Source organism: Cavia porcellus, unplaced genomic scaffold, assembly GCF_034190915.1.
Source record: "Cavia porcellus strain 051 isolate PalLab524CR breed Dunkin Hartley unplaced genomic scaffold, mCavPor4.1 scaffold_26, whole genome shotgun sequence".
Taxonomy (NCBI): domain Eukaryota; kingdom Metazoa; phylum Chordata; class Mammalia; order Rodentia; family Caviidae; genus Cavia; species Cavia porcellus.
In genome coordinates this window covers 37,869,295-37,879,596 of record NW_026947509.1, presented here as the reverse complement: position 1 = coordinate 37,879,596, position 10,302 = coordinate 37,869,295, and the positions used below count along the sequence as shown (strand labels likewise).

Below are 10,302 nucleotides of genomic sequence, written 5' to 3'. Positions count from 1 at the left end.
TCTTACAGATAAGACACAGAAGAATAGGTTCCAAGCCTTGCTGACCTCTGATAGTGCTCACAGAGTGGTGGCCACCAATGTCATGTGGTAGTCACCCGGCCTCTGTTTAATTGCTGTGGCATCCTGCATTTGTTTTGCCTTACAAGTGTGGAATAAATGTGGCCATTATTAATATTCCAGTATTCAAACAAGTTTCTTAACACAACCAAAGGTATTTTCTGCATGTGTGTTTTTGGTTTGTTTTATTTAAAATTCTAGGTATTTGCTCTGAAGTATTTCACATGTGATTAATGATCATATTTGAATGTGATGTGCCTTTTTTTGGTGGTCTTTCGTCAAAGCTTTAGGATTTAGTAGCAAGAAAACCATTGAACCTGAAGGAAAGCTCGAGAAAGAACCTAATCTTCATGAAAGAAAGAAGCACAAAGGGGCTAAATGATAGGGGAGGAGAGAGATGGCTGTGACCTAGTAAAGGGCTATCCTTTCTTTCCTCAGCCCTGATTTCAGCCCTGGAGGGTGATGTGCACATGTAAAAGGACCCTGGGACAAGATCTCTTTGGTGAGACCCAAGGACCCCTGGAGGCCGTGATAGACCACAGTGCATGGTTGCATAGCAGAGTTGGGCTTCGTGGTCCTCATTTCTGGGTCAGGGAATAAGTTAGAAGTGGTAGAACTTGGCTTCCCTTCATGAAAATGCTCCTAGACTCAGTCCTGCAGGACATCTTAATTGGATACCTATAATACTGTGACCGTGGTGAAAAGGACAGACAACCATGGAGAGCAGAGTTCTATCTGTTTATACTTGAGTTAAACTAATATTCCTTGGGGGCTCCCTTCAACTATGTGTCTTTGGTTTTTGCTGCTCAGTTTTGGAGGGTGTGTGTGCGCGCGCGCATGTGTTTGTGTGTGTGTGTGTGTTACTGTCCTTAAATGATCTGTTTAAAAACTCATCTAGACTGTTTAATTTGTGGCAGAAATCCCAAAGTACATTGTCCCCAGAGAACGAGTGAGATTTTTTTGGCACCTATTTAAGGAAATAATTACTCAAGGAAATTGTGTGATATGTTTTCTTGTGCTCGAAATGCTGGTGACAATGAAGAGGTTGCCTGGGGGAGACGTCTGGCCTCATTGTCTGAGGATGCTGGGAAGATAGTGTTTTCCTAGTCTCCTTTCTACTCTGCTTCTTCATGTGCTTTGCCATTAACCCAATACTGTTCCCATTCCAGGATCCATGTTTATTTACTAAAACTCTGCTAGTAACTCTGGAGTGCTTCAAAAATGATGCTGAGGTGTAATCTCTCCCATTCACTTTCTCCTAGCCCGATCCCCTTCAGAAGGGCTTGTGCCAACATTCTGTAGTTCAGTTGTTTTCTTTTAGAGAAGAAAGTAAGATCATGAGGAAACAAATCTAAAGACTGTGGAGATTTTCATTCTTGCAAGTGCCAGGCCACTTGTTATTGGAACAAGTGATAAACTCACCAGAAGACTCTTAGACCGCCTCATTCACTGGCAGAACGAAGGCTGACGATATCTTTCTCACAGTATTTTTCCGAGCATGAGAACAACTCTGGAGCTGGTAGATTCTTAGAGTATTCCATCTTAATAGCCATAGTGCTGCTTGTGTGTCCCCGAGCTGCCTCTTGGTGGGGAGCTGAGGCTCTCCTGGGAGGGCTGCCCTTCCTCACCCACTTCCTTACTATTTCACAGCCTTGACAGGTGGCTCCTTTTCACACAGCGCTGGATCTGACAATTTAAGTAAATAATTCAGATTCTAACCCATCTGTACTTTGCATTTTCACCAGAACCACTATAAGTTCTACACATACTTCACCGTCAGATAGAAGTCTTTGGTTTGGGATTAGCTGGGCTTCTTTGTTCATCACTGAATCAGAGGTGAGGAGAAATCAGTTGTGTTACAGAATTCCTTGACAGACCTTGCCTGTCTGCCAGCTGTACCTTTGAGTATTTGTAGACTGACCTCAAAGAGAAGCCAGGTTCTAATAGAGTCAGGTTATGTGAGTGAGGACTAACAGTGCTTGTGGGAGGCTCAGTTACTGGAGTGAGGCCTTGTTGAGCACGTACATTGTTTTAGGGAACAGGCTGGAGGCACAGGAGTGCAGGCCAGGAGAATGAGGAAGGCTGGGTTCTAGTCTAGCGCTGTCACAGCTAGCTGTGGATCCATGGGTAAGTTTCTTAACTCTTTTGGACTTGGTTTAAGCATCTGGAAGGCAAGGGATATCTAGGTGGCCTCTGGATCCAGCCAGCTGTAAAAATTTTGTGTGTGTTATGTATGTGTATATATGTGTAATGTATTGCATGGGTCTCATGGATGTGAATGTATGCGCTCATACATACCCTTACATTCACCATAGTTTTGAATGGCTTTCCCAGAAGCCACCTGATTCACCTTATTCCCCACTAGTCTACAGAGGTGACTGATACAACAAGTGTGCTCTGTTAATACTGCTGTATTAAGTAAGAGGGGAGAAGCATAGTTGCAGACAGTTTGCTGGAATGTGAAACAACAAGTTCTAAATCAAAGGAGTGGTTGGACAGGTGAAAATGGGAAAAGAGCTTAGTAGGCATTATATTAGAGAATTTATATCCAGTACTTAATATTCTAGTTGGCGCACATGCTTCTTCTCTGAAAATAGGACCTAGCCAGAAGATAATCAGCCTCGAAAGCTAGAGATCAAAGATGTCAGCCTCGGTCAGCCTATCCTTGCCTTACCTGCCACCTCTGTTCTCTTGCTTGGTGGCTGCTGTGTAAGTAGCATCTTTATCTTGAGTTTTCAAGGCTGATTATTTTCTATCTAAATTGTTTTTATGGAAACACAGTAGTAAAGACTCAGTAAAACGTTAATATCAGGAGTGGGAGAAAGAAGAGTTTTCTGGTGAGCTGAGGGTGGTCGTAGTAGGCGGGTCCCACTCAGTGGTGATCTGCGCCTCCTCCGCAGTGTGGGAGGGAGGCAGGCTTCCTCCGGGCTCATGCCCTGCTGTGCGGCAGGAGAGGGCTCTCTTCAGTACTTGCCTGTGCCTGTGACTCAGCACCTCTCGGGGGCCTTGGTAGTGCCTCTGTATTATGAGGCAGTGTGTGTCTTCCAGGCTGACCTCCTGTGGCCCAAGGGAGGCCAAGTCCACTGCTCTGATGGCCACAGAAGCAATGCCAGTGCCCCCAGCTCACTGCAGTGACCCAGCAATGGTTGTGAGAAGAATTAGGTCCCTTGGTAGTGGCAAGGAAATTGTATTTGAAGCCAGCACGTCTCCCTTCCCTTTAATCTGCAGTTCTATTTCTAACATAAAATCTGTCCGATCTGGGCTTTTGTAGAGTCTCACAAGGCTTAATATGGTACCAGAGTGAAAAAGAGAATTAAAAACCTTTACAACAGGACCGTGGGGAAGACCCCTTAAGTTAACTAGCTTGGCTGATGGTGGTAAGCCTGTCTCTCTGTCTTTCTCTTTTTCTCTGTCTCTCCCCTCTTCCCCATCTCCTCTCTCTTGTGTACACATACATGTTTTGGTCGCAGTGTGCACCTTTCACCGTTTCATTCATCTGTTGTACCTCCGAGCGTGGCCGGCAGGCCGCTGGGTGGAGAGGAGCTCTTCCTGCTAAAGTGAGCCACTTCATCTTTCCTGTTCTTTGCTGCTTTCCCCTTGGGGTTGTGCAGAAGTCAGGCCGGTCCCTCACTGAATGGAAAGCCTCGTTAGTGCTGTTAGTGAGAGAACAGTTTGGTCAGAGCAGGGAAGTTTGCGTGGATACAAAGATAGTATGAAATTATTTTCCAGTGTAGGAAAATGTGGTAGTTTCTTTGTAAAGAAGGCACCTCTGAAAATCTTAGGCTTGGGAGTTTCACATAATCCATACATAAACTCCTGAAGTATCTCCTCTTGTTACACTGACGTATTAAGAATTAGGACCCTGCTTAGAAACAACATATTATATAGAAAGTAGCTGAAAAGCAAGGTTTTATTCTTGCAAAGGGGGACCATGAGATAAATATGTCCCTCTGAAGTGTCTGTTGCATACCTGGTGATCTGTGTCTAGATGGGAGAAATAGAGTCTTGCAAGGGAGCCATCCCGCCAGCGGTTCCAGGTGAAAATGTTTAGGCCCCTTTTCCCATTAGCACAGTGTTGCCCATCTAGCCCTAAGTCCCAGGTGTTTTGTTTGGAGACCATACATAGGATGAAAGGAGCAGAGATGCAGTCCCCAGGGTCCTGGGACACTGAGAGGCCTGAAAACACAGAACACCACCCTCCCAAGCATCAAGCAGACTTGTGCAGAATCCCTGGGATAGAACTGCTGTCTGTCATCACTTAGGTCTGCCGTCTGCCACTTCTGCATCATCTGGTCATACGAGGTCTTGAAGATACCCGCTGTACTAGAGGCATCTTGAGGCAAAGAAAGAACAAGAATTCCTAGTCCGTGACTTCTTAAGGCCAAAGCAAGACCATGACACACAGCAGGCTCCAAGAAGGGTGTCCCAGGTAGTAAGCATTTATTGTAAACCACCAAAACCCGTGAGCCTTACCATCCCTCTCTGCCCTGAGCTCTGCCCTACCTTTTCTTTGATTGCCTCATCCAAGCCGGTGGGAAACTCCCCACTACACACTGATGCTTAGTTGGGAAGTGTTGTTTCTGGTTTATTTTCCCGCAGAACATCCATTTCCCTGTCAGGAAGAGAAAGGAAACTTTAAGTCACGCATCAGGTTCTTGTCCTACTCAGAAGGGAGGGCAGAGGCGCCTTGTTGGTGCCTGGATGTTGCTTCTGAGCTCTGCAGGTACAAAGCACCATCACAGGCCTGTCGTAGGGCTCTGAGTGTGGACTGCATCCCTTGGAGGGAAGAGATGTCTCAATAGCCCCATAATGTTGTTTGGATTCCCCCTCATCGATTGTGCTCACTCCCTCCATTTAAAGAGCCATCAACTTTTTCTAAGAGACCTCCAACTAAGAGTGCCATGGTGGAGGCCTTATTTATGGTGAGGCTGTGGTAAGGCTGGCCTTACAGGCCGCTGCCCTCCTGAGGCTCCTGTGTTCACGGAAGAAGAGCCCTTTGTGCCCATTTGGTTTTGTACATCTGTGGTCAAAGTGAGGAACTTGAGGCTCAGAGGGGCCAAGCACCACTGTGGACCTTGCATCTCCATTGTCCCCATTTGGACTCCTTTTGTCTCTTCAGCTTGCTCCCTGTGGATTTAGTGTCATACGCAGTACAGCGCTGCCTTCATGACTGCTGCGTCCCTTTCCCTGCAGACATTAATAAGATGTACATTTGCTTCGCTTTCCAGCCTCACCTGCCCTCTGTGTGTCCCAAATAACCAACTGGAATTCCTGAGAATGTTATGTTGTCAGATGTTTATAATCCAAAAGAATCACTCACGGTTTTCTCTAATGAAGCGACTTGGATGTCGGTCGTGTGTGCTGGAAAGGCAAGCCAAGTGCACCACAGTTACAGTGCAGTGCATTGTGTGTAATTTGTTGTGTGCCCCACGAGCAGTGGTGAACTATAAAATGCCGTCCTGGCCCTGTAGCATAAGGAGAGAAGGGAGAAGCCTGGTGGTGGTTGTCTGAGGTGAAGAGGAGTAAGGGAAAGTTTTGATAAAAGCAGTACACCCCAAGTCCTCAAGTGAGCAGCCCTGTGTCTGGCTGCGGATATGTCAGGAGCCTTCACTGCTAATTGAAGAAACCTTCTGAGGTATAGCAGCTCATAAATTTGCACTGGGAATTGCCCTGTTAGACTGAGGTTATAAGTCTTGTCTTTGAAATTTAACAGTTGTACTTTAGTACTGCGTTCCTCCAATAACACTATTGTAAACATGAAGGGTTTGCATTTTTGCATAAATACAAACAGTGTGGCTTTAAAAGAGTTTGCCACATCAAAGACAAGCTGTTTGGGCATGTTTTATAAATTCTTTTCTCTATAGTATTTAAAGCTACAAATGACTCATAAAAATGTGTTCCATTTAGATCTGGCATGTTGGTATAGTTTCCTTGCTCCAGCATTTACTGCCCTTAATTTTTGTACCCTAAGAGAATTATCTGAAAACAGGTCTAGGCCTTCTGCCAAGTCCGATTTCCTTAATCAGCTGTTTTTGGATCCATAGACTAGTTCTGGAAACACCACTGTACTTGATCTGAACAGCAGCAAATCGTGGCCCTATTCACAGTCCTCTCTTTTCTTTAAATCAGATAGTCACTGTATGGATTTGCAATCTCTTTTTCCTTTATATGTCAGTTACAGCCCTTCCCATGTCCTCATAGCCTCCATGAAACCAGCCCCAAAAAAGCCCCCTGCTATTCCCTGGACCCCTCTTAAGGGTGAGGAAAGATTGGATGTAAGGGAGACCAGCAGGTGCAGTGTCCACAGCCACATGGTGGACTGTGCAAGACGTGGGCCGAAACCTGGCCCTAGGCCAGGGGGAGACTGCCAAAGTGACCTTCCTCTTCCTCAAGGCCCAGGCTTTCCGTCTGTAGGATGTGGGTGGTGGCTAGTGATCTAGGTCTCCCTCCTGCTGTCCTATCCTGCATCCTTTCACTCCTTTATTCATCCAGGAACACACTTCCCACTGATCTCGCCCCATACAACTCACAACCTAAAAAGGATGCATATAAGTGAGATCATCAGATTCGTGACTGATCACTAACGATGGCATGGTGCACTTTGAAGAGACCAGATCCTGTGACAGAGGGCCTACAGCAGAGGACCTCCCTTGGAGGTGACAGGAAACACAGGCACCTTTCCCAGTGTGGTGTCTGTGCCTGCTGCCTGAGCAAGGGGAAGGGTGGTGAGAGTGAGATGTTATTGGGTTACAAAGGCCAGCAGCCTCATCATGCAGGCCTTAGTGGGAGGAATTTTTTTTTTTTATTTTTGCTCTAAAATAAAAGAAACCTTTGGGGGGGTTTTAGGCAAAGGGTAAAGCTGATGAGACGTGTGTTTGCAAAAAGTTCTCCTGGCCACCGCATGGAAAATGGTCGTATAAACCGTGGAGCGAGTATGGGAAGTCATCCCAGTGCCCATGCCTGGACTCACGGTAGAGGTGACCGAAACCGTCAGTGACAGGGCAAATGGAGCAGAATGGACAAAGTCAGGAAAAATGCAGGTGCAAACAGCAGATTCCGGCGATGGGTGGAATTGGGCAGGGGCTGCCAAGGAACAGGAAGGTCTCAGGGACACTGGGTCCTGGCAGGGGAGACTGAACTGGAGGGGTGAAGGGGGCACTTCCGAGCCAGGGCAGCCTGGCAGGGGGGCGTTCCTGATGCGGGCAATAGTTTCCTCTTCCTGTAGCTGCTATGGACTGAGGCTCCATCCTTTGATTCACTAACTCTCCAGAACACATCAGTAAATTATTTTACCATACTACACACGTAAGAAAGTTGAGAATCCATGCAAGAAGTGACCTGTCCAAGGGCACAGACAGCCCTGTCAAGCTGCAGTGCCCTCTGCCTTTGACTGTCCTTCCAGAATCTGAGAGCCCAAGGGCAGCTTTTCATAATAGTGACGTCAAACTGGGGATTTAGCTCAGCGGCACAAATGCCTGCCTGGCAAGCGTGAGGAGGTTGTGAGTTCAATTCCTGCTACCAAACAGAAAAAAAGAGTTAAACATAATAGTGACGTCCTCTCGAGAATTTGCAAGGGAGGTTTGGATTACACAGAATGAAATAGCTGGGAAGAGAAAATAAGGAAGCCAGGTGAATCAGACAGGCCACCAGGACACTTGGGACCTGTTCCTGCTCCTCTTAGGAAAACCAGTTCTCCCTTTCTGAAATTCAGTTTCCCAGCTCAGAGGTGAACATTTGGAGGTGCCATCCCAAAAGCCCTTCCTCCTGCTGCGAAAAGTCTGTGAATTTTATGATCTACTGCAGTATCTCACATAGAACCTACTTCAAGTTCCCCCTACTTATTGGCAGTACTGGGATTGACCCCAGGGCCTTTGCACTGAGTTGTAGCATCAGCCCTGTTTTTATGTGTTGTTATGATAACAAGGTCTTATTAAATTTGTAAGTTGCCCAGGGTGGTCTTGAATGTGCAATCCTGCTTCCTTGGCCTCCCAGAATGCTAGGATTACAGTTATTTATTTTATTTTTAAAATTTATTTTACTTATGTATTTATTTTTGTCATTTTTTGAAGCAACGTCTTGCTATGTAGTTCAGCCTGAGCTTGAATACATTATGTAACCCATGCTGACCTCAAACTCATCGTAGTCCTTTGCCTCAGCCTCCAAGAGCTGGCATTACAGGTGTGTGCCACCATGCCTGACTTAGGCCTTTTCATCTAGCTTTTTATCTGGCTGGACTGCTTATTTAGGTATTTCCAAAGATTCTCAGAAAGCAGTATCTTCCTTACCTAAACCTGCAGTTATCTAAGATAAGCCTAATTTTAGTTGTAGTGTCTCCCTGTTTATAAAGTTTTATTTTACCAGAAATTATTAACAGACATTTAGAAATAATTGTTGCTATCAACTTCTTTCTCCATAGCATAGGCCATTTTAAAAGCTTATTTTTTAAGCTCAATTCTAATTCATTTAGAGAAAGACTATTTACCAGGATATAAAACATCTGAGAAAGCCCCGGTCTTCCCAAGGCTGGGGGACCTGTTTGGGAAAAACGTTATGTTTCTGCAGCTGCCCGTTGCCCCTGCAGTTAGCCCATACATGCTCTCACAAGCTCGCATGTGTAACACGTGTGCAACTGTCTACTCATACATACCCATGCATAAATACACATGCTCTAATAGGACACAAAGGCAGGGTTGGGGGCTGCAGAGTGAGTTCATCAGAACTAAAAGAACTCACAAAAAGCAGTGGTCGTTAGGCTCAGGGTCAGGCTAAATACAGAAACAAGCTTATTTTCTAGGCATGCACCAGTCTTCTAGGTTAGGTTATCAATCACAGAAAACAGCTTCCCCGCTGCCACGATCCTAGGCCAACTCTGACCTGCATAAGCATTTCTCGGCTGCGAGGAGCAAAGAGCAAAGCTCCTTCCTGCTCCTCTGTCATCTCCGGATGCCTCTCCTGCCACTCACCGGGAAGGGTGGAGGGCTGGGTGTCATCTGTCAAGGCTTCAGCCCTCAGCAGCCATGGGGATCACACTCTGGACAAGTGTGCCATTCTTCCTTTTCTTATTTTCCTGCATCCCTACCTTTTTACAAAAATCATGGTTTTTTTCTTTTTTCTCTTTTGGCTTGGGAAGCATGTATCTGGCCACAGGCCTCATGATGCTTCATTTTCTTAAGCTGGGGCTGGGCTGGCCAATCCGCTCATGGGGCAGCTTTGCTCCTGTTCCTGAGTCTTGGTCACAGCCCACCAAAAGGAGAGGAACGCCAAGGGGCTGCCGGCTTCAGCGAGGGCTTTGAGCCACCATTGGCCCTTGGCCACTAAGAAACTCAGACATAATTTCCTAGTGCAGGGATGGTCTTTGTAAGTGCATTGGTACTTCTGGATGTGAGTGACGCATTAGTCTGGCTTAAGATAGTTGGAAAATAGAGATCATTTGAATTTTTAAAGCCTTGAAGACAGCACCCAGCAGAGAGGGACGTGATACCTCTCCTGTCTCAGGCTGTGTTTAGTAACTGAATATACTCTGATGTTTCCCAAGCCCTGGAGCTCAGACAAACACTTTGGAGGCTGGATGTCCCAGGCGCTGCCGTGATCGGCTCCTAACAAGGTCCCTTTTCCTGAATGTCAGTCTTCTCACTGTCCCTGGTAGAGAGCAAGGTCTGATCTTTTCACTGTTTAAGGGCACAAGTCCCATCATGGAGTCTGTGCCTTCCTGACCTCATCTGGTCCTAACTACCCCAGTGCTCCAACTGCAGATACCATCACATTGAGGACGGGGATTTGGAGGACCATAAACTTTCATTCCATAACAGATACTTTTGCGTGCTTCCTGCTCACCAGGCAGAACAGCAGCGCTAACTACTTGGGGTCACCGGCTGTGGAATTAGAAGTATTCTCCTGCAGTGCACTGTTGGTAATGAAGGCCCTTGCAGATTTCTGGGACTCATGGAATACTCTGATTATAAATCCCAATCTTGTTATGGGCTAGCATGGGTTCTTGCTTTAGTGATAATGGAAATTAAAACTAAAGCATGTATTTGTAAGCAAAAATCTTTAATTGGAAGGTAAAAGAAAATAAGGAAAGGACTCTGGCTTGGTCATAGCTGGAGGAGGTACACTGTGGAGGAGAATCAGATGGACCTATCACAGGAGCCAAGAAACCAGTTCTGTGGGATGCTTCTAAGGGCTTGGGCCAATCATTATTTCAGTCTTGTTTTCACAGCTCAGATGGAACACCCATGACTTGAG

At 46.1% G+C, this 10,302-nt stretch overlaps 1 protein-coding gene across 5 annotated transcripts in view; it reads left to right on the top strand.

Moving 5' to 3' along the window:
* Window positions 1–10,302, top strand: part of Rhbdd1 (rhomboid domain containing 1) — a 127,448-nt gene that overhangs the window by 101,963 nt on the left and 15,183 nt on the right. For 3 of the 5 annotated variants that reach the window (XM_013157734.3, XM_013157735.3, XM_063237230.1), the window contains exon 7: window positions 9–174. The exons of the other annotated variants lie outside the window; for them this stretch is intronic. In XM_013157734.3, coding sequence (XP_013013188.1) covers window positions 9–91 — 83 coding nt within the window. In that variant the 3' untranslated portion in view covers window positions 92–174. Of the gene's footprint in view, window positions 1–8; window positions 175–10,302 lie in introns of those variants that run through there. 5 annotated transcript variants of the gene reach the window in all.